This window comes from Schistocerca serialis, chromosome 2, assembly GCF_023864345.2.
Source record: "Schistocerca serialis cubense isolate TAMUIC-IGC-003099 chromosome 2, iqSchSeri2.2, whole genome shotgun sequence".
NCBI classification, from domain to species: domain Eukaryota; kingdom Metazoa; phylum Arthropoda; class Insecta; order Orthoptera; family Acrididae; genus Schistocerca; species Schistocerca serialis.
The window spans coordinates 846465131-846489822 of NC_064639.1; the positions used below are offsets into that span (position 1 = coordinate 846465131).

General features: G+C 43.2%; 1 protein-coding gene across 1 annotated transcript in view; it reads left to right on the top strand.

Moving 5' to 3' along the window:
- Positions 1-24692, top strand: part of LOC126458122 (leucine-rich repeat-containing G-protein coupled receptor 5-like) — a 448428-nt gene that overhangs the window by 355861 nt on the left and 67875 nt on the right. Inside the window, exon 2 of the mRNA XM_050094952.1 lies at positions 15168-15504. Within this exon, the coding sequence (XP_049950909.1) occupies positions 15168-15504 (337 nt within the window). The remainder of the gene's footprint in view (positions 1-15167; positions 15505-24692) is intronic.

Below are 24692 nucleotides of genomic sequence, written 5' to 3' on the forward strand. Positions count from 1 at the left end.
GTCAATAAGGAGTATTACCTTGACGTTATGCGCCGTTTACTAGAACCAATACGCAGAAAACGTCCGGAATTGTGGAAAAACAATTCATGGCTTCTGCATCACGACAATGCATCTGAGAGATTTTTTGGCCAAAAACAATGCCTCAGCCACCATATTCACCGGATTTGGCTCCCTGTGACTTTTTCCTGTTCCCAAAACTGAAGAGACCTATGAAAGGAAGAAGATTTTCAACTGTTAAGGAAATAAAAACTGCATCGCTGGAAATACTCAAGGCTGAACCAAAAAGTGCTTATGAGAAGTGCCTCGATGATTGGAAGAGGCGTTGGCACAAGTGTATTGTATCTGAGGGGGATTACTTTGAAGGGGCAATATGAATATTAATGAATAAATGACTATTTTTTCATAAAAATATAAAGTCCCTTACTTTTTGAACACACCTCGTAGACGTTCCCAGTATAGTGCTGTCGAAATGTACTCGGGCGTCCATGATGGTGACTGCGTTGAAATGCCGCGACGTTTCGATGATTGTAACTCTCATACTCTTTTCTGGTGAGGTGTCGAGATAACCCGGGCGTCCCAAATGTGTTTATCCGAGCAGTGCCCCCCCCCCCCCCTTCACGGCCACGACCATTCCTCCTTTCCCCCTTACATAACCCCGGCGCGGTGCTCGGCGTCCCAGAACGTGCCACTATTTTGCAGGAAGAATCGTGTAAGATTGCCTTGAAAACCGTACAGGACCTGTACTTATCCATTCCGAGAGGAGAGGAAGCTGTTTGGCTACCAACAGTTTTCAAAAATGGTTCAAATAGCTCTAAGCACTATTAGACTTAGCATCTGAGGTCATCTGTCCCCTAGACTTAGAACTACTTAAACCTAACTAACCTAAGAACATCACACACATCCATGCCCGAGGCAGGATTCAAATCTGCGACCGTAGCAGCAGCGCGGTTCCGCACTGAAGCGCCTAGAACCGCTCGACCACAGCGGCCGGCACCAACAGTTTTCCTAGACCGTATTAGACATGGTAATGTGTTGTTATTGTTGTGTTTTCATATACACGACTAGTCACATTAAGGTGTCCACTTCCAAAGGCGTGAATAACCATCTTTCGCAGCGCGGACGTGCAGGAAGAGAGTGGACGAGTTCTGGGAGATATAGACAGCGATGTGGAGTCGTGCCGACCCCAGCGCCGTGGCCAGGTGCGTTAGGTTTCACGGTTGAGACTCCGTGGCGTGTACAGGCTGGCCGAAATGGTCCCATTGAAACTTCCCCTTTGAACAATTGTACACGACTGTCCTTAAACTGATACACAATATTTTTTTTTTTTTTTAGCGCAACGCAATCTGACTTTCAAAAATCCCTACAAAAGAATGGCCCTGACTAACATTAAACTATACCTTTCACAAATCATTTACCTCACAAAAATCTTCGCTGCTCAAGCTACTGCAATACAGCGAGCGCCACTACTGCCAGCTAAATAAAAGATTCAAACTATGGAAGGCACTAACTACTGATAGGGATGGTTAGCAAATGAAAGATATTAATAGATAACAAACAATGTATTTACCTTGATATCATCATGTATAAATATAGCAGTTCATGACAAATTACAAATCTCCGCCATCTCTCTCCCCACATCCACCACTGCTGGCGGCTCACCTCCAACTGCGCAATGCTACGCGCTGTTCACAGCCAGCTGCCTAACACTACAATGGCGAGTATTACAACAATGCAAAGCAGCCACAGACTGCACACAGCACAGCCAGTGATTTTCATACAGAGGTGGCGTTACCAATAAAAAACCTAAACAGCCTACTTACATAGCCCCCATGCTCCCCACAAAAAATTTTACAAATTGGATTGGGCAGTGGCCAATACAGATTTGAAAAAATTTTTCATAATTACAATAACAAAGAAATCAAATGCACAAACTTATTGATACAATGTTGGTCAAAAGCTCAAATTTTCTCACAGTCCATAAAGACAGTCTTGATCGTTCATTACGGTAAAATAGTAGTGCTTTTCTCAAAGTCTGAGCAGTAGAAGAAAATGCACACAGAAGTAGTGAATTTCCATGCAGTCTTGAAGAAGTAGTGTTGTCCTTCCAACGGAAAGACAGTGCTGACTCTTGACATGCTGACAGATAACGCGCCACAAAAGAGCAAACCCACAGCAGAGTCAGTCGAAGTTTTGAAGAATATTGGTGGATAGGTCATCACAGAGCAGACCCACTGTAGTCCTGGTAGAGATTACGGTATTGGTGGGCCACCAGAGGTGCAGACCCACTGCAGTCCTTGTAGAAATAATGGTATTGATGGATCATCAAAGATGTAGACCCACTGTAGTCCGTGTAGAGATAATGGTATTGGGGGGGGCACCAGAGGTGCAGACCCACTGTAGTCCTTGTAGAGATGGCCAGCAGCCATCTGTTGCGATTGTGCAGGTGCACATTCACCCTCGAAGAGTCTTGCGGAGAATATAGCAAGTCCATACACCACCACTTGTGCACTCACAAAGTTTTTGGAATTGTCCTCAGAACCAGAAATGCTGTTATCCAGTCCCTTGCTGAATTATTAACACACGTGCAAACACTAACAGTCCCTACTTCTCACATATTGTCCATATACTATGACCAACAGAAACGTGTGCAGTGAAATGTAACTTACAAGTTAATAATAAGATGAACTGGTGTCAATTACAATTTTATAAATTTACAACATGAAAATACAATTACAAAGGTACAAAATACATCATTAAAAAACATAACAATACAGATAACATTTGTAGTAATACAGGCTTTACAAAAGAATAGAAATAGATATATACATCAGTGTTACAGGAATTATGACATAAGTAAATACATAAAGATCACAAGAACTTTTGAAACATCACCTTCACATGTGAGCAACAAACCAGAATAAATAATGTCTAAGCATATTTACAAGGTAAATAACATATTATTAATGCAAATTATATTTGAGGATAACAGTATTCCTCATCATAGTGAATGTAGCTTAATATTAAAAGAAAAAAAAATTCTATGAAACTACACAGAGACAGGAAGAAAACAAATACACAAGGTACACAAACATATAGTGGGATAACACAAAAGGGAAAGGACAGGGTTTGTTTTACTGCAGTATTTTGCATGGAGATCTCCCTTTGTTCATCATTATTCCCAAAAAGTCCTATCTAAGCCTGCCTTCTGTATTTTGTTCACATCCTCTGTCAATAATAGTTTTTCTCCACTGTACAGTATCCTATTTCTTATAAATTTATAATAGTTAGTTTCTTATATAGTCTACCCCCTCTTAAGCTAACTTAAATCTACTGAGCTCAGATGCTAAACTAAGGGACGAGGCAATGCAGCAGCACATAAAACAATTAATATAAACAGCAATAAAAAAATGGAAAATCGCAAAGCAAGCTACAGTAAATCTAAATTACCAAGCAATTCAACATTACAACTAATATGAGGCAATGCGCAGCAAACAAAAAAATAAATCTGGCTTAGCAGAGTAACACAAATTAAAGTTCAGTAGCACTATGCCTGGCAAACAGCAGCTTATATCTAAACATGACATAGCTCAAGCAGAAAAAATATTACAGTAAAGATAACAATGCAGATAAGGGAAATGTATAATCACATCTTAATGTGTAAGTAATTAAAGTGGTGCACCACAACAACTTATTGTAAAAGAAATATTACCATGTACTTGAAAAGAAAATTATGTGTCCAGTTACTGTTACTAGTCCCTTCTTATTGTTCTTTCCTTTCCAAGAGCTCCTTTTTTTAAAGAATGTGGATTACAAAATTATTATTTAATAGATCTGTTGACAGAAAGTGTTCACATTAGCAAATGCATTTTATTTTATAAAAGCAATGCTGCAACACAGCTGGAAACCAGATATCAAGTGAAATAAGCAACTACGAAAAGCAAAGCATAAAAATATCATTCAATAGTCATGTGACATTTCATAAGTCAGTAGCTCTCAACTCTCGTAGAAAGACACTTGTCATTATAATGGCCTCCCCTTTTTTTTTTTCTACCTGTGCCGCTGAAAGGCTAATGGCTTTTTTTTCGGGCGGCTGTCGCCCAGGTGGGTGCCCGCGACGCCGCATTATGAGCAGGTGGTCACTTAACTTTCTTACGGAAATATTTACGACAGCAGTTTCCGCTACAGTGACAGTCTCACATAAAAATATTTCACAGGTCAAGAATTAGCGTTGCAAATCTGTAGAAACAAAACCCTATAAATATAACAGTGTCCAAAAAATTTTCGCCAGCATTGTGATACATTCACTCATATACACACATTTCATAACTCTTAAAGTACGATTCTTGGTTTCCAACAACCTTTTTCACAAATCAGAGTCCCTAATCACTACTCATTATTCCTTACCTTATTCGTCGACACTTCTTCAGTATTTCATCATAAGAAATACGTAGCATAATCAAACTCCTCATATACGGTATCATCATCTTATTAATCATAAACATACCTCAACAGTATAATACACATCGTCGTCGTAATAATAACATCATAGCACCTCAGTCAAATCTCAAAAACGTCGTAGCTTTCTGCAATAATTTCAAAACCTAAAAAAAATTCTCTGCTCATTTCAATAGTGTCATCTACCTCAAACGTACTTTAAAATCATGCTCTCATACCAAATACATCATTCAAAGCTCTCATAATATCACAATGGGTCTGAAAAAATATGAACAGTTCACAAAGTACAGACAAAATACAATTTCGTAAGTGTGAAGTTATCCAACTGTGTAATTACGTAAACATGTGTCACTGATGTAGTAAAAAAAATGTTTATCTCTCAGTTAAATGATCAGATAGCTGGGTAATTTGTGTGTCAGAGAAATATGGTACCGATGTGTAAAGTTGTATAAGCAAATACCATATTAGCTAGGGTTCCTTGTGGTTGCCACACACATGGTACACAAAGTAGGCGTATACCCCCCTGAGGATAAATGTAATTATACTCCCAGGTGTTACAAATTACAGCAATGGAATGAAATGTATCACGGAAAACTTTCTTTGTAATTAAAAAAAATCTTTAAAAATAAGTGTTTTAAGTATAAGATTAATCACTGAAATGCGTGTCCTGTAGCGCTAAATGTGCATCTTGTTGTAAGATAATCTCTGTGGAAGTGTCGTAGTTATTTTCCTCCGAAAGCTAAGTTCTGCAGAAGCCAATGTACTTACCACATGATAAACAAAAGTGAAATGCGTTGCGTATAGATATCGTAGTTATTATGCTTATTGGCGTGATGAAGAAAGTACTGTGCTGTAACGTATTGTTGTGCTACGGAAAAGGCAATCTCATTGTAGCTATACCACAAAAGTTACTACTAAAACATGTTTTACTTTGCAGAATAAAACAGAAAAACTGTGCAGAAATAAAACAGAAACACTGCAAAAGCAACATTGTAAATTGTCACTCATTAGAAGCGTCATGATAAAACCGTGTAGTTGTCACTTAAACTAACCACTGTGTCGTCTGGTATCTCACAGAAAGTACATTAAACCCAGAATGTATTTTCAAGTAAACCAAAATGTTGCATTAAAATCTCATTAGCAGTACTGGTAAATGTTCTAAGTATGTAAGCCTTATAGTCGTTCCATAATCGTGCAACTAACAAGCAAGAATGTACACACACAATAACACTGTGACATCTGTTCACTCTAACAATGCATTCGTCATTTCTGTTTCAATAAGTTCTCTTGGTTCTTGACTGGATATTTAACTTCAAACATTGTTGCATGTTAACAGATTCTTAAGTCTAACACAGCATACTAGTAATGTAAAGGGAAAAGTTATATGGCAAAGACAAAGTTAAAAAGCAGATTTGTAAATTGTCACTCATTAGTAGCGTCGTGATAAAAATCGTGTAGCTGTCACATAAACTAACCACTGTGTCGTCTGGTATCTCACAGAAAGTACTTTAAATCCAGAATGTATTCTCAAGTAAACCAAAATGTTGCATTAAAATCTCATTAGCAGTACCAGTATGTGTCCTAAGTATGTAAGCCTGATAGTCGTTATGTAATCGTGCAACTAACAAGCAAGAATGTGCAAATACAACACTGTGTCGTCTGTTCACTATAACAATGCATTCGTAATTTCTGTTTAAAAATGTTCCCTAGGTTCTAGACTGGATATTTAACTTCAAACATTGTTGCATGTTAACAGTTTCTTAAGTCTGACAAAGCATACTAGAAATGTGAAGTGAAAAGTTTTATGGCAAAGACAAAGTTAAAAAGTAGATTATCTTTCAATAAACGGTTTTACATGTGAAGTGTGGTGCAATCCTTTACTCTTCATAGTACTCAGAGTTTGAACTTGAATGCAATTGTCAGGCGGTATACGTCGGTAAAGAATACTGGAATTTTTCTCAAGGTTAGCGTCTACGTTATTTTTCTCTGAGCCAGCCGGCGCACGCGGCTGCCTGCTGTGCGAGTCATTGTCTGTTCCTTTGTTGGCGCGCGTCATTATTGGGATTAGGAGACCTAGCTTCTAGAAATTCACGTTGTCGAAAGTGCCCTGCTCTGTTTGAATCCCGCCAGTTCTGATAAAATTCAGGTCTGTCGTGATGTCTGTAGTTTACATAGTTTCTTGTTTGTCGGTCATGTGGTGGAGAATTTCTCCCGGAATCGTAACTGCGCGCTGAACTGTTGCGTCTGAAGTTATTCTGTCTCCCTTGATAATAATTATTTTGGTTCCCAAATTGTCTGTTTCTCTGATTGTCTCTGTGATAGTCACTACCGCAGAGAGATGATCTTTCCCTGTAATTATTACTACTCTGCCAATGGTTGGAATACGGGTGGTGTCTGTTTCGGTCACGATTTGTGTTGTGAGAATAGCCTTGTCGCGTCCAGTTATTATTTCTTTCATCGCGGAATTGCGACTGATGTGATCTGTAATTGTTGTGCTCCTGCGTTCCGCGATTGTCAGTGTCACTTTCCAGTTCTTGTAACAGTCCCTGAAAAGCTTCAATGTCGTCTTTGCAACGTCCTGCCAAAATAATATGCCGTAAATGTTCAGGTAATTTGATTAAGCAAATGCGGATGAGTTCTGAGGGGCTGTATGGGTTTGACAGGTACTGATTCTTGTGCAACATGTCTTCAAAATATTTCACAAGACTGGAGAATTCAGATTGTTCGAAATGTTTCATCATTATGATACCATGTTTTACTCGGTCTTGTGTGGCTTGAGACCAATATGCTGAGAGGAAGGCATGGTAAAATTCTCCTTCACTGTGGCAATCGTGAATGACCGATCGCATTCTTACAGCTGGTTCATTCTCTAAGTAGCCACACATAAATTCTAATCTGTGTTCCAACGACCAGTTGGCCGGCCGAAGTGGCCGTGCGGTTAAAGGCGCTGCAGTCTGGAACCGCAAGACCGCTACTGTCGCAGGTTCGAATCCTGCCTCGGGCATGGATGTTTGTGATGTCCTTAGGTTAGTTAGGTTTAACTAGTTCTAAGTTCTAGGGGACTAATGACCTCAGCAGTTGAGTCCCATAGTGCTCAGAGCCATTTGAACCATTTGAACGACCAGTTGGGAGGAAAACAATGAGAGAATTGATGGAGCCATGCTTGTGGATGAATGTCGTTGCCAGAATTCTTAAATGTTTTGAATTTACGTGTAGTAATGAACAGCTTATAGTCAAAATCATCATGTCGGCGAGTCGCATATCGGTCATTGTTAGGTCGTGTCGGCCGTTCCATCTCAAAATTCGGTGCACATTGCCAATTTCTTTCATAACTTCCGAAATGCCCTGTGTTATTATTTTGCGGCTTTTCCGTGTTTCTGAGTCCCTCTTCCCGTGTTGGAGCGCCAGTGTCCTCTGAAATACGTAATTCTTTTATTACCTGTGTCAGCTGATCTTTTACTTCCCGGATTTCTCTTTGGTGTTGTGTATTACTTTGATTCTGATTTTGTTTGAATTTTCTTATTTGTTCATACTCTTCTGTGTCAGTGAAGGCTACGGGTCTTGTGTCATTCAGATCATCATCTACCTTTGTAGATAAGTTAGTGACCTGATCCGAAAGTTCGGCTACTTTCTCCGATAGTAAACTTATTTCTTCAGTGTGTTTTTCTGAACCACGTTTCAGAGTATCTACTGTGTCCTTTAAGTTTTCCTGAATTTTTTCAAGTTGCGTAACCGAATCGGTAGATGCAACTGAGTCAGATTTGGCTTGCAAGGTCTCATGATTTTCATGAACAATAATTTGCAGTTCTTTTATGGCTGCTTCGTGATTCTGTAATGCATTTTCATGCCGCGAAAAAATAGGTTGAAAATGCTCACAAATTTGTGTTTTTACGTCATTACAGACTTTTTGACATTTCGATTCAATGTTATGTAACTCAGTAGTTAAATCTTCACGTGTTTGTTCAAGTGTTTGTTCCAATGAGTCTAACTTTTTAAGATTTTGTTCCACTGTGTCTAACTTTTGAAGCTTTTGCTGTGTTTGTCTCTGATTTTGTTCCATTGTGTCTAACTGTTGCTGTGTTTGTCTCTGATGTTGTTCCATTGTGTCTAACTTTTCAAGCTTTTGTCCCATTTGTTGCATTAATTGTAATAACAATGCACTGGTGTCTGAAACATGTTCCTCAGTGCTTTTCGGCAGTGAAGTTGCACCGGCAACATTCACATTTTGACAAGTGGAAAATGTGTCTTGACTCATTTGAGAAAACGGTGGGAACCCAAAACCTGAGTCTGCAGTATTTGCAATATTGTGTTCTGTCATTCCCGATTCCTGAGGCGAGCTGTTGCCGACCAATCGATCGATAACGCTTCCCTGTTCACTACCTGTTTCACTGTGTACACCATTGTTTGCCGCCCGCTCCATTTCCCTATGCGCAATTACCAAATTACTACTTTGAACATTAGTTAATTCATTACTCTGCGGCGCTAACACACTGCTTTCGTCTTCACTGTCATTTCTCAGTTTACTTTGGAGCCTAGTATTACGTTTTTCACACGCCATTATCGTCACAGTATTTCACACGATAACACAGAAAAGCGCAATTTGAAGAGCACAAATAAAATAACATAGCAATGGAAATAATGTCTACTTAATTGCCAGCGCAGCTGCGAAATACTTGGTGCAAATCTACATGCATGCCACAACTGTTTTACTGTACAACAATGAAAAACTACAACTACAAAGGAAATTCTCTCTATAATTACGCGCTAGCAATAAACAATAGCTACACTAATTACACAAACTACAAGAAAAAAATCAGAAGATTCCAGTGAGGTATCCTAGGCTAAGGGTCGACATATGAAACTTCCCCTTTGAACAATTATACACGACTGTCCTTAAACTGATACACAATATTTCTTTTTTTTTAGCGCAACGCAATCTGACTTTCAAAAATCCCTACAAAAGAATGGCCCTGACTAACATTAAACTATACCTTTCACAAATCACTTACCTCACAAAAATCTTCGCTGCTCAAGCTACTGCAATACAGCGAGCGCCACTACTGCCAGCTAAATAAAAGATTCAAACTATGGAAGGCACTAACTACTGATAGGGATGGTTAGCAAATGAAAGATATTAATAGATAACAAACAATGTATTTACCTTGATATCATCATGTATAAATATAGCAGTTCATGACAAATTACAAATCTCCGCCATCTCTCTCCCCACATCCACCACTGCTGGCGGCTCACCTCCAACTGCGCAATGCTACGCGCTGTTCACAGCCAGCTGCCTAACACTACAATGGCGAGTATTACAACAATGCAAAGCAGCCACAGACTGCACACAGCACAGCCAGTGATTTTCATACAGAGGTGGCGTTACCAATAAAAACCTAAACAGCCTACTTACACCATAGATCCTCGACTGGGTCTTAATCCGGCGAGTTTGGGGTCCAGGGGAGTACAGTAAAATCCTAGTGTGTTCGAATCACGCAGATACACTGCGAGCTGTGAGAGACATTGCGCTGTCCTGCTGGTAGGTGCCATGGTGGCGAGGGAAAAAACAAACTGCGTGTAGGAGAGGACATGGTCCCCAAGGGTATTTACTAGCGATTCATCAAGAACATTTAATCACACTATGTGAGCGTGGAAGTAGTTGCCAGGGAGTAACTGATGAAATCAAAATGAAATTACTTTTAAGAAATGGGAATTTTATTCCTAAAATCTTTTTTTTTAGAAACAGATTTAAAATTATGAGCAGAAAGCACCCTCTTAATATCAAGTTACAATTTATTCATAGGCAGAAAGAAACAAATTTTTGAGTGTGTGAGCTTTCGGGCTGAGAACTTTGCCGCTCCCTTTTGACACGGCCATAGTCACGACCGCTCACAACATTCTCTGAAAGACTACACAGGTGCAAATCTGCAACACACCAGATCACTTTAAAGTAAAAGTTTTAACAATTCACACAGGCACACAAACCATGCACCCCGTAGGAGGGATGGAAATGGTACAAAACACTAAAATTAAAAGATTAACTTGCCACCGAAGGTGCAACTTGATTTTAACTTCTAAGAAAAGTCTTATGATGGAAGGGTTGCAACTTTATATACTAAAATGACCATTTAAATAAAAGCCCATGAAATGCAATCTTACATAAAATTATACAAGGTTGGCCAAACGAGTTAACATGCTCTACAGTACACATATACCGCCTCTCAAGATGATAGGCAAGACAAATACATATTTCCGGAATTCGGCCGTTACACTTCAAGCAATAAATTCGTTAACACCGAATCCGACAAACATGACAGAGGCAGCTATTAACGTACGGCAGACCGACACACAGACAGAGAGACACTAATTGCCTAACAAATGCGTACGAGAGACAGACCAGCAACTTGTGACGAGTGAGTGACCCAGAAAACAAGCAGAATTTAACAAGTAAATGAAACAACATATCACGAATCACTTAACTCACTTAACTCACTTAACTTCTAATAAACTGCCATGTCTGGCGAAGACCTGGCGCAGCACCCCCAAAACGCTCTCCCAAACCGCCCGCTGCCAGCCGCTTCAATGGACGCAGGAAGGCGCGCCGATCTCCCGTCTCACGTCATCTCAGCTCGCACCGGCCACACCGATGTCGTGGGTTGACTCCTGTTGCTCTCGTGTCGGCCGCGAAACCACTACCCCTCGCTATACGGCGCGGCCCACCGGACTCAAGTGGCGACCTCACATGCGCCGACGCTCAAGGCGGACAAGTCATCTTGTGTCTCAGCGCGCGACCGACCAACCGATCGATCCAACCGGCAATGATCATTGCCTGAACAAACTCGAGCAGACCCGCGGCCTAACACATACTAGCACTTCGGACGACAGACAGACACTGACTGCCCTACACTGACCCGGCTGACCAACTGACCACTAGGCGAGTTCACAGTGTCGCTTAAATGCACGTGAACAAGCAACTTGACCCTTTCCCACCAGAGGGTGACAACAAGGCTGCGATTGCCACAGCGGCGCCACCGCCAGAAACGGAGGGCGAATGCTTCACACTACGCGTTGCGGCGCGCTCTTCAAAACAGCAATTTTTACCACGGCTCAATGTACCAGAGCCAAGAGGGAACAATAAGACTGGAAGACCAAGAACGAAGTGCTCGTATTAAAAAGGGTGTAAGACAGGGATATAGTCTGTAGCCCCTACTGTTCAATCTATCCACCGAAGAAGCAGTTACAGAAATAAATAAATGGTTCAACAGTGGAATTAAAATTCAGGGTGAAAAGATATCACTGATAAGACTTGCTGATAGCACTGCTATCCTCAGTGAAAGTGAAGAAGAACTACACATCTACTGTAGGGAATATACAGTCAAATGCGTACAGAATATGAATTTAGAGTAAATCGAAGAAGGACGAAAGTAGTGAAAAAACTGTTCATATGTGTGTGAAATCTTATGGGACTTAACTGCTAAGGTCATCAGTCCCTAAGCTTACACACTACTTAACCTAAATTATCCTAAGGACAAACACACATACCCATGCCCGAGGGAGAACTCGAACCTCCGCCGGGACCAGCCGCACAGAAAGTAATGAAAAGTAGCAGAAATGAGAACAGCGAGAAACTTAACGTTAGGATTGGTGATCATGAAGTAGATAACGTTAAGGAATTCTGCTACCTAGGCAGCAAACTAACCCATGACGTACGGAGCAAGGAGGACATAACAAGCAGGCTCGCACTGGCAAAAAGGGTATTCCTGCCCAAGGTAAGTCCACTGATATCAAACAGAGGCCTTAATTTGAGGCAGAAATTCCTGAGAACGTACGTTTGGAGCACAGCAGCAATGAAACATGGACTATGGGATAACCGGAACAGAAAATAAGAGAAGCCTTTGTGAAGTGGTGCTACAGACGAATGTTGAAAATTAGGTAGACTGATGAGTTAAGGAATGAGGAGGTTCTTCGCAGAATCGGCGAGGAAAGGAATATACGGAAAACACTGACAAGAAGAAGGGACAGGAGGGCTGGACATCGTGGAATAAGACACCGTGGAATAACTTCCATGGTACTGGAGGGAGCTGTAGAGGGTAAAAACTGTAAAGAACGACAGAGATTGGATTATATCCAGCAAACAATTGAGGATTTAGATTGCAAGTGCTATTCTGAGATGAAGAGGTTTGCACAAGGGAGGAATTCATGGCGGGCTGCAAACCAGTCAGAAGACTGATGACTAAAAAAATTTAAAGAAATGTAAATGTCGTGTGACTAAGGCCTCCCGTCGGGTAGACCGTTCGCCGGGTGCAAGTCTTTCGATTTGACGCCACTTCGGCGACTTGCACGTCGATGGGGATGAAATTATCATGATTAGGACAACAAAAACACCCAGTCCCTGAACGGAGAAAATCTCCGACCCAGCCTGGAATCGAACCCGGGCCCTAATAAATAATAAACTAAAACAAAATGAAAGGTTGGGGCGTGATACAGTCTTCAAAACAACAATTTTTACCACGGCTCATAATACTTGTTTTGATTCATTGTGCCTTCCAGAACGTCGAGGTCACGCACGAAAGCATTCCCCAAACAACAACGCTCCGTCCTCGTGACTCGACGCTTCCGACGATAGCTGGAGGGCCGTACGTGCCTACAGTCATGTGTTCGCTGGATCATAAAACGTGATTCATCTGAAAAGGCCACCTGTCTCCTCTCAGTGGACGTCCAGTTGCAGTATCGGCGTGCCAGTTTCAGCCTTTGTCACCGATGAACAGTAGTCAGCATGGTTGCATGAACCGGGCACCTGCTTAGAGTCTCATACGCAGTAACGTTCGCTGAACGATCGTTGAGCAGATATCATTGGTAGCCCCTTGGTTCATCTGGGAAATTAGTCGCTCGTCTCTGCAGCCATCGTTCACACTTGTCATCCACGGCCCGCGGTGCCACACAGCTGCCTCGGCACGGTTTTGGAAATCAGAATTCTGACATGTACGGCGGCACGCGAACCGTTTACGAACTTTGCCGTCCCGGAAATGCCTCCACGCTTTGCCCGAAAGCAAATGATGGGGCCCTTTTGGACTTCAGATACATCCCTCCATTACGACAATGGCTGCAGTGTTTTCCGCGCCCCTACGAAACTATTTATATACCCTCCGATGCTACTGTTCCCGTCTGCCACGTTCACGTCGAACGTAAGCTGCGGTTATAGTAGTGTGACTAGACGTACATTACTGGTCATTAAAATTGCTACACCAAGAAGAAATGCAGATGATAAACGGGTATTCATTGGACAAATCTATTATACTAGAACTCACATGTGATTATATTTTCACGCAATTTGGGTGCACAGATACTGAGAAATCAGTACCCAGAACAACCACCTCTGGCCGTAATAACGGCCTTGATACGCCTGGTCATTGACTCAAACAGAGCTTGGATGGCGTGTACAGGTACAGCTGCCCATGCACCTTCAACACGATACCACAGTTCATCAAGAGTAGTGACTGGCGTATTGTGACGAGCCAGTTGCTCGGCCACCATTGACCAGACGTTATCAGTTGGTGAAAGATCTGAAGAATGTGCTGGCCAGGGCAGCAGTCGAAACATTTTCTGTATCCAGAAAGGCCCGTACAGGACCTGTAACATGCGGTCGTGCATTATCCTGCTGAAATGTAGGGTTTCGCAGGGATCGAATGAAGGGTAGAGCCACATGTCAAATGTAACGTCCACTGTTCAAAGTGCCGTCAATGCGAACAAGAGGTGACCGAGACGTGTAACCAATGGCATGCGATACCATCACGCCGGGTGATACGCCAGTATGGCGATGACGAATCACGCTTCCAATGTGGGTTCACCGCGATGACGCCAAACACGGATGCGACCATCATGGTGCTGTAAACAGAACCTGGATTCATGCAGCAAAATGACGTTTTGCCATTCGTGCACCCAGGTTCGACGTCGAGTACACCGTCGCAGGCGCTCCTGTCTGTGATGCGCCGTCAAGGGTAACCGAAGCCATGGTCTCTGAGGTGGTAGTCCATGCTGCTGCAAGCGTCGACGAACTGTTCGTGCAGATGGTTGTTGTCTTGCAAAGGTCCCCATCTGTTGACTGAGGGATCGAGACGTGGCTGCACGATCCGTTACAGCCATGCGGATAAGATGCCTGTCATCTCGACTGCTAGTGATACGATGCCGTTGGGATCCAGCACGGCGTTCCGTATTACCCTCCTGAACCGACCGATTCCATATTCTGCTAGCAGTCATTGGATCTCGACCAACGCGAGCAGCAATGTCGCGATACGATAAACCGCAATCGCGATAGGCTACAATCCGACCTTAATCAAAGTCGGAAACGTGATGGTAAGCATTTCTCCTCCTTACACGAAGCATCACAACAACGTTTCACCAGGCAACGCCGGTCAACTGCTGTTCGTGTATGAGAAATCGGTTGGAAACTTTCCTCATGTCAGCGCGTTGCAGGTGTCGCCACCGGCGCCAACCTTGTGTGAATGCTCTGAAAAGCTAATGATTTGCATATCAAAGCATCTTCTTCCCGTCGGTTAAATTTCGCGTCTGTAGTACGTCATCTTCGAGATGTACCAATTTTAATGGCCAGTTGCGTATTTTTGTCCACATCCAGTTGATGTATAACGTATATTTTCTAGTAAGCGACAGAGAACACTGCCGGCAGGTAAGAGCAGGTGTGGTGTGTGCCGCAGGATGGAGCGAGGCGGCCGGGCGCTGTGGCTGGCCCTGCTGCTGGGGGCGGCGGGGGCGGTGCCGCGGCAGCCGGCGACGGAGGCGCGCCACGGGCTGGGGCCGCTGGCGCGCGTGCCGCCGCTGGACCAGGGCTGCCCCGAGCCGTGCAGCTGCGCGCCCGTCCAGCTGACGGCCGTCTTCGGCCTGATGCTGTTCGTGCGCCAGGTCGTGATGAACTGCACGGCCACCGCGCTCACCGCGCTGCCGGGGCCCGTCTTCTACGAGGTGTACGCGCTGCTGCTCTCCCACAACAACATCACGCAGCTCGGCCCGCACGGATTCGCCGCCGACATGCAGGTAACTTAGTGTCGTGTCACGAACAAGTGTCATCACAGTCGATGTAAACGTAGGCTTCCGTGGCCGCGGCCGCTGCCACTGTCAATAAAATTCATCTGGGTTTGAGGCCGCAGTGTCAACTATAAAATTCCGATGTTTCGGCGACTATTGCAAGACGCCTTCCTCAGGGTGTATTGATAACTGCTGAATGACCACTAGTTTGGTTGCTTTATACAGGGTGGTCCATTGATAGTGACCGGGCCAAATATCTCACGAAATAAGTATCAAATCAAACAAACTACAAAGAACGAAATTCGTCTAGCTTGAAGGGGGAAACCAGATGGCGCTGTGGTTGGCCCGCTAGATGCCATAGGTCAAACGGATATCAACTGCGTTTTTTTTTTAATAGGAACCCCCATTGTTATTAATTTTCGTGTAGTAATATGAATGTTTTAGTTGGACCATTTTTTTTCGCCTTGTGATAGATGGCGCTGTAATAGTCGCAAACAAATAAGTACGTGGTATCACGTAACATTCCGCCAGTGCGGACGGTATTTGCTTCGTGATACATTACCCGTGTTAAAATGGACCGTTTACCAATTGCGGAAAAGGTCGATATCGTGTTGATGTATGGCTATTGTGATCAAAATGCCCAACGGGCGTGTGCTATGTATGCTGCTCGGTATCCTGCACGACATGATCCAAGTGTCCGGACCGTTCGCCGGATAGTTATGTTATTTAAGCAAACAGGAAGTGTTCGGCCACATGTGAAACGTCAACCACGACGTGCAACAAATGATGATGCCCAAGTAGGTGTTTTACCTGCTGTCGCGGCTAGTCCGCACATCAGTAGCAGACAAATTGCGCGAGAATCGGCAATCTCAAAAACGTCGGTGTTGATAATGCTACATCAACATCGATTGCACCCGTACCATATTTCTATGCACCAGGAATTGCATGGCTACGACTTTGAACGTCATGTACTGTTCTGCCACTGGGCACAAGAGAAATTACGGGACGATGACAGATTTTTTGCACGCGTTCTATTTAGCGACGAAGCGTCATTCACCAACAGCGGTAACGTAAACCGGCATAATATGCACCACTGGGCAACGGAAAATCCACGATGGCTGCGACAAGTGGAACATCAGCGACCTTGGCGCGTTAATGTTTGGTGCGGCATTATGGGAGGAAGGATAATTGGCCCCCATTTTATCGACGGCAATCTAAATAGCGTAATGTATGCTGATTTCCTACGTAATGTTCTACCGATGTTACTACAAGATGTTTCACTGCATGACACAATGGCGATGTACTTCCAACGTGATGGATGTCCGGCACATAGCTCGCGTGCGGTTGAAGCGGTATTGAATAGCGTATTTCATGACAGGTGGATTGGTCGTCGAATCACCATACCATGGCCCGCACGTTCACCAGACCTGACGTTCCCGGATTCCTTGGTTCAAATGGCTCTGAGCACTGTGGGACTTAACATCTGTGGTCATCAGTCCCCTAGAACTTTGAACTACTTAAACCTAACTAACCTAAGGACATCACACACATCCATGCCCGAGGCAGGATTCGAACCTGCGACCGTAGCAGTCGTGCGGTTCCGGACTGAGCGCCTAGAACCGCTAGACCACCGCGACCGGCCCGGATTCCTTTCTGTGGGGAAAGTTGAAGGATATTTGCTATCGTGATCCACCGACTACGCCTGACAACATTCGTCAGCGCATAGTCGGTGCATGTGCGAATATTACGGAAGGCGAACCACTGGCTGTTGAGATTAATTTTGTTACACGTATTGCCAAATGCATTGAGATTGACGAACATCATTTTGAGCATTTATTGCATTAATGTGGTATTTACAGCTAATCACGCTGTAACAGCATGCGTTCTCAGAAATTATAAGTTCACAAAGGTACGTGTATCGCATTGGAACAACATAAATAAAATGTTCAAACGTACCTACGTTTTGTATTTTAAATTAAAAAACCTACCTGTTACCAAACGTTCGTCTAAAATTGTGAGCCATATGTTTGTGACTATTACAGCCCCATCTATCGCAAAGCAAGAAAAGTGGTCCAACTAAAACATTCATATTTCTCTACGTACTATACGAATATGTAATAAAAAAAGGGGGTTCCTATTAAAAAAAACGCAGTTGATATCCGTTTGACCTATGGCAGCGCCATCTAGCGGGCCAACCATAGCGCCATCTGGTTTCCCCCTTCAAGCTAGACAAGTTTCGTTCTTTGTAGTTTTTTCATTTGACGCTTATATCGTGAGATATTTGGCCCGGTCACGATCAATGGACCATCCTGTTTACAATGGTGAGTGCTGTTATTGGATATAAGGGTGAGGAGGAAGGTGTTCTTTTATCGGTCTTTGCATTGCCTACGTTTACAAATGTCGTCACACATCACCCTCCTCTCTCCCCACATTGAAAGAGGACAATTCGCTTGATACGTATCCTCAATGGTCAGTGTTCAGTGGCATTGGAAGAGAAAAGAATTCATTCTCAGTTTTAACTAGGTCCGGATCAAATTAAGTACTAACTGTTCCCCTGTTAGCAATATAGGGTGTATCAAAAGGACTCACCCGATTTAAAAAGAAATCGTAACTACTATGTTATTTGGGATATGTGCGTGGACAATGTACTGTTGGAAAGAACAAACTCTCGAGTTTTACGTGGTTCACGGTAGGTAGCAGCAGTGAGCGCCCACTTTAATTCTAGCAAAAATTGTGTCGCGACAACAGAAAGCGTTTTGTGTTCTACGTTTTGCGCAGTGCGGGTCAGTAATAACTGTTCAGCGTGACTTTCGTACTTGGTACGATGTGGATCCTGCTACAGCACAGAGCATTAGACGATGGCATGAACAATTCCGAGACACAGCTTGTTTGTGTTAAGGCAAATCGCCGTGCCGTCCCCAAGTGTCTGACACAGACGTCGAACGCATCCGCCACAGTTTCACAAGGAGTCCGCAGAAATCCGCTCGCCGTGCAGCTCGACAGCTCAACACGCCCCCGATGTCCGTCTGGCCGGAGTGTTGCGTCGACGTTTACATGTGAAACCATACAAAATTAAGTTACTGCAAGCTCTTCGTGAAGGTGACAAACAACAATGTGTGCCGATCTGTAACTTCGTTTTTGGCAAGACGGAGGATGACAGTTTTCTTCCACGCTTAGTGTTTAGTGACGAGGCAACATTTCATTTAAATGAAAAGGTGGACCGTCATAATGTGAGAATATGGGGTATGGAACAACCTCTTGAAGTTGTACAAAATTAGAGGGGGTCGCCAAAATTTAATGTGTTTTGTGCAGTTTCACGGGAAAAGGTATACGGCCCATTTTTCTTTGCCGAGAAAACTGTTACGGGAAGCACATATCTCGATATGCTTGAGAAGTTTCTTTTCCCACAGTTGGAGACTGATTCGAACGGCTTCATTTACCAACAAGACGGTGCACCGCCACTCTGGCAACTGGAAGTGCAGGAATTTTTAAACCAGTGGATTACTGAACAATGGATCGGTCGCACTGGACCAAATGATTCACCCTTATATTACTGGCCTCAATGGTCACCGGACCAGACTATATGTCATTATTTCTTGTGGTGGTTTATAAAACACTCTGTTTATGTGCCTCCGTTACCAGCAACAATGAAGGACTGAGACCTCGCATAACAGCAGCTGTGGAAGCTGTAACTCAAGACATGCTCGCTGCAGTGTAGGAACAATTTGAATACCGGATTGACATATGCCGTGCATCTCAAGGGGGGCATATTGAACACCTAAGAAAGGGTATGAAAAAAAAACATTTTGATTTTCCCGTTCATCGAAAAACAAAATTCATTGAATGTGTTTATTAGTTTCTGAAATATGTTGTTGTTGTTGTTGTGGTTTGATGCAGCTCTTCATGCTACCCTATCCTGTGCAAGCTTCATCTTCATCTTCCAGTACTTACTGCAACCCACATCCTTCTGAATCTGCTTAGTGTATTCATCTCTTGGTCTCCTTCTACGATTTTTACCTTCCACGCTGCCCTCCAATGCTAAATTTGTGATCCCTTGATGCCTCAGAACATGTCCTACTAACCGGTCCCTTCTTTTTGTCAAGTTGTGCCACATACTCCTCTTCTCCCCAATTCTATTCAATACTTCATCATTAGTTATGTGATCTGCCTATCTAATCTTCAGCATTCTTCTGTAGCATCACATTACGAAAGCTTCTATTCTCTTCCTGTCCAAAATATTTATCGTCCATGTTTCACTTCCATACATGGCTACACTTCATACAAATACTTTCAGAAACGATTTCCTGACACTTGAATCTATACTCGATGTTAACAAATTTCTCTTCTTCAGAAACGATTTCCTTGCCATTGCCAGTCTAGATTTTATATCTTCTCTACTTCGACCATCATCAGTTATTTTGCTACCCAAATAGCAAAACTCCTTTGCTACTTTGTCTCATTTCCTGATCTAATTCCCTCAGCATCTCCCGACTTAATTCGACTACATTCCATTATCCTCGTTTTGCTTTTGTTGATGTTCATGTTATATCCTCCTTTCAAGACACTGTCCATTCCGTTCAACTGCTCTTCCAAGTCCTTTGCTGTCTCTGACCGAATTACAATGTCATCGGCGAACCTCAATGTTTTTATTTCTTCTCCATGGATTTTAATATCTATTCCGAACTTTTCTTTTGTTTCCTTTACTGCTTGCTCAATATATAGATTGAATAACATCGGGGACAGGCTACAACCCTGTCTCACTCCCTTCCCGACCACTGCTTCCCTTTCACGCCCCTCGACTCTTATAACTGCCATTTGGTTGCTGTACAAATTGTAAATAGCCTTTCGCTCCCTGTATTTTACCCCTGCCACCTTTAGAATTTGAAAGAGAGTATTCCAGTCAACATTGTCAAAAGCTTTATCTAAGTCTACAAATGCTAGAAACGTAGGTTTGCCTTTCCTTAATCTTTCTTCTAAAATAAGTCGTAGAGTCAGTATTGCCTCACGTGTTCCATTATTTCTACGGAATCCAAACTGATGTTCCCCGAGGTCGGCTTCTACCAGTTTTTCCATTTGTCTGTAAAGAATTCGCGTTAGTATTTTGTAACTGTGACATATTAAACTGATAGTTCGGTAATTTTCACATCTGTCAACACCTGCTTTCTTTGGGATTGGAATTATTATATTCTTCTTGAAGTCTGAGAGTATTTCTCCTGTCTCATACATCTTGCTCACCAGATGGTAGAGTTTTGTCATGACTGGCTCTCCCAAGGCCAGCAGTAGTTCTAATGGAATGTTGTTTACTCCCGGGGCCTTGTTTCGACTCAGGTCTTTCAGTGCTCTGTCAAACTCTTCACGCAGTATCGTATCTCCCATTTCATCTTCATCTACATCCTCTTCCATTTCCATAATATTGTCCTCAAGTACATCGCCCTTGTATAGACCGTCTATATACTGCTTCCACCTTTCTGCTTTCCCTTCTTTGCTTAGAACTGGGTTTCCATCTGAGCTCTTGATATTCATACAAGTGGTTCTCTTTTCTCCAAAGGTCTCTTTAATTTTCCTGTTGGCAGTATCTATCTTACCCCTAGTGAGATAAGCATCTACATCCTTACATTTGTCCTCTAGCCATCCTTGCTTAGCCATTTTGCACTTCCTGTCGATCTCATTTTTGAGACGTCTGTATTCCTTTTTGCCTGCTTCATTTACTGCATTTTTATATGTTCTCCTTTCGTCAATTAAGTTCAATATTTCTTCTGTTACACAAGGAGTTCTACTAGCCCTCGTCTTTTTACCTACTTGATCCTCTGCTGCCTTCACTACTTCATCCCTCAGAGCTACCCATTCTTCTTCTATTGTATTCTTTCCCCCATTCCTGTCAATTGTTCCCTTATGCTCTCCTTGAAACTCTGTACAACCTCTGGTTTAGTCAGTTTATCCAGGTCCCATCTCCTTAAATTCTCACCTTTTTGCAGTTTCTTCAGTTTTAATCTACAGTTCATAACCAATAGATTGTGGTCAGAGTCCACATCTGCCCCTGGAAATGTCTTACAATTTAAAACCTGGTTCCTAAATCTCTGTCTTACCATTATATAATTTGTCTGATACCTTCTAGTCTCTCCAGGGTTCTGCCATGTGTACAACCTTCTTTCATGATTCTTGAACCAAGTGTTAGCTATGATCAAGTTATGCTCTGCGCAAATTTCTACCAGGCGGCTTCCTCTTTCATTTCTTAGCCCCATTCCATATTCACCTACTACGTTTCCTTCTCTTCCTTTTCCTACTGTTGAATTCCAGTCACCCATGACTATTAAATTTTCGTCTCCCTTCACTACCTGAATAATTTCTTTTATCTCATCATACATTTCTTCAATTTCTTCATCATCTGCAGAGCTAGTTGGCATATAAACTGGTACTACTCTAGTAGGCGTAGGCTTCGTGTCTATCTTTCCCACAATAATGCGTTCACTATGCTGTTTGTAGTAGCTTACCCGCATTCCTGTTTTTTTATTCATTATTAAACCTACTGCTGCATTACCCCTATTTGATTTTGTGTTTATAACCCTGTATTCACCTAACCAAAAGTCTTGTTCCTCCTGCCACCGAACTTCACTAATTCCCACTATATCTAACTTTAACCTATCCATTTCCCTTTTTAAATTTTCTAATCTACCTGCCCGGTTAAGGGATCTGACATTCCACGCTCCGATCCGTAGAACGCCAGTTTTCTTTTTCCTGATAACGACGCCCTCTTGAGTAGTCCCCGCCCGGAGATCCGAATGGGGGACTATTTTACCTCCGGAATATTTTACCCAAGAGGACGCCATCATCATTTACAGCCGTAGTTTCCCCTTGCTTTCAGCCGTTCACAGTACCAGCACAGCAAGGCCGTTTTGGTTAATATTGCAAGGCCAGGTCAGTCAATCATCCAGACTGTTGCCCCTGCAACTACTGAAAAGGCTGCTGCCCCTCTTCAGGAGCCACACGTTTGTCTGGCCTCTCAACAGATACCCCTCCGCTGTGGTTGCACCTACAGTACGGCCATCTGTATCGCTGAGGCACGGAAGCCTCCCCACCAACGTCAAGGTCCATGGTTCATGGAGAAGTTCAGAAATATAGAGGTGCCAAATCGGATGATTCAAAAGTGACTCAAATGGCTCTGAGCACTATGGTACTTAGCATCTGACGTCATCAGTCCCCTAGTACTTTGAACTACTTAAACCTAACCAACCTAAGGACATCACTCACATCCATGCCCGAGGCAGGATTCGAACCTGCGACCGTAGCGGTCGTGTGGTTCCAGACTGAAGCGCCTAGAACCGCTCGGCCACAGCGGCCGGCAAATCGGATGATTCTTTTTGACGCACACTGTAAGTGGAACTCAGTCGATGTAACATAATAAGAATAGTGGAGCTTTGTCCATGTGCCATACTAAAATTATGGAAGTCAGTCCATGTGCTACAATGTAAAATATATGGAACCGTGATCTGCGTAGGGCTAAAATTTAATGCAGTGTTACCGCACCCCGTTCGTTGTAACAACCTCAAATCCTTCTTGGCTCTTTTCAGAAAGTGGTGGACAAGATGCTGCTGACACTTGTCTTACACGTCGGGGGGGGGGGGGGGGAGGGGGGGGAGGGGTGGCGGCTCCAGAGGCCATTGTCCATTGTCTTTGAGTACGGTTCTTTTGGAGATGCACTTCAAGTTTCAACTAGTTCCAAAAGCATGCTCAGTCTGTTCCATGTCAGCAGATTCCGTTACCTTCATTCCCATCTCCTGCAGTAAAATGGGCACAGTATACTTGTACAGGGGTCGGACAAAAATGTGGAAGCACCGCGAGGAACGCATGCTTGAAAATAAGTGCGGATGCTAGCTAAGTCTGTTTGACTACGAACGGCATCTATGCAATGTCCTCAATGCGTTTCAACTCTCAGTCGTGTTCTGTTTAGCTGTGGGTGCCTTGCGTCGGAGCCAAGTCAGTTAGAAAGTAGGCAAATTGTTGGTGCATGTATGCCCTGTGTTTCTGTAGCAAAGGTAGGAGAAGTGTTTGGTACTTCAAGAGGCATGCAGGGAAAACGGAGAACCATCATCCACTGAGTCACAACGCGGACGAAAGTGTTTGTTGGGTGATTATGACAGACCGTCATTGAAGATGACTGTGAAGAATATAAGAGGGCAGCAGCTGCAAAAGTCACTGCAGAACTGAATCCTGTCAGAATGTGAACTGGATATTTGACAATATCCAGTTCACACCCTGGCTCGCTACTGAGTAGCTCAGTGGCGAGCCAGAATGTGAACTGGATATTCGACAAAGCTACGATCCCTCTTGAAAATGTCCTCCGCAGATGGGAACGAAAGATCGGGTTTTAAAGTGAAATCCATTCGACCAGGGCATAATAGCCCATAATATTTTATTAATTGTGATATTTGCGGCCGTCAAAGTTTGTATTTTATAATTTCAGTGTGAGCCGGAATTTCAAAACCATTCATCATTTATGGAAATGCCCGTAATAGGAGAAAGTAATGCCGAAGCCGTAAAACCTGGGACTGTGGAGCTATGGAAGGATGTCATTTGGTCGCATCAGTTTTGTTGCACACTGTTTCCAACTTCTGGCCGAGTTTACGTCCCAAGAGTGAAACATGTGGGTCCGCTGATGATTTCGACAGCCATATTGTGGTTTTCAATGTGCCTCTTAGGTACTGTGCAAGGTCGCATTTCTGCCAAGTATTGTGTGACCATTCTGACTGCTCAGGTCCATTCCATGGTACAATGTTTGTTCAGCAACGGTGATGCTGTGTTCCAAGACGACGGTGCCCCTGTTCACACAGCTCTATTGTCTAGGACTGGTTTCGCGAGTACGAGGATGAATTATCGCATTTCTGCTGGCCACCGTAGTCACTGCATCTCAGTATTACTAAGCCTACTGGTGTATTTTGGAGAACAGGGTGCGTGGTCGCTATCGCCTTCCATCATCTGTACTGGAACTGTTTACAATTTTGCAGGAAGAAAACCACACTCGACCTTATTTATCCATTGCGAGACAACTGGAAGCTATTTTGAACGCCAATGGGTTTCCTGCGTTATACTGTGCATAGTAATGCGTTGTGGTTTTGATGTTTGCACATTTTCGTCCACCTCTTGTAAACGAGGGTTGTCCAGAAAGTATGTTCCGATCGGTCGCGAAATGGAAACCACTG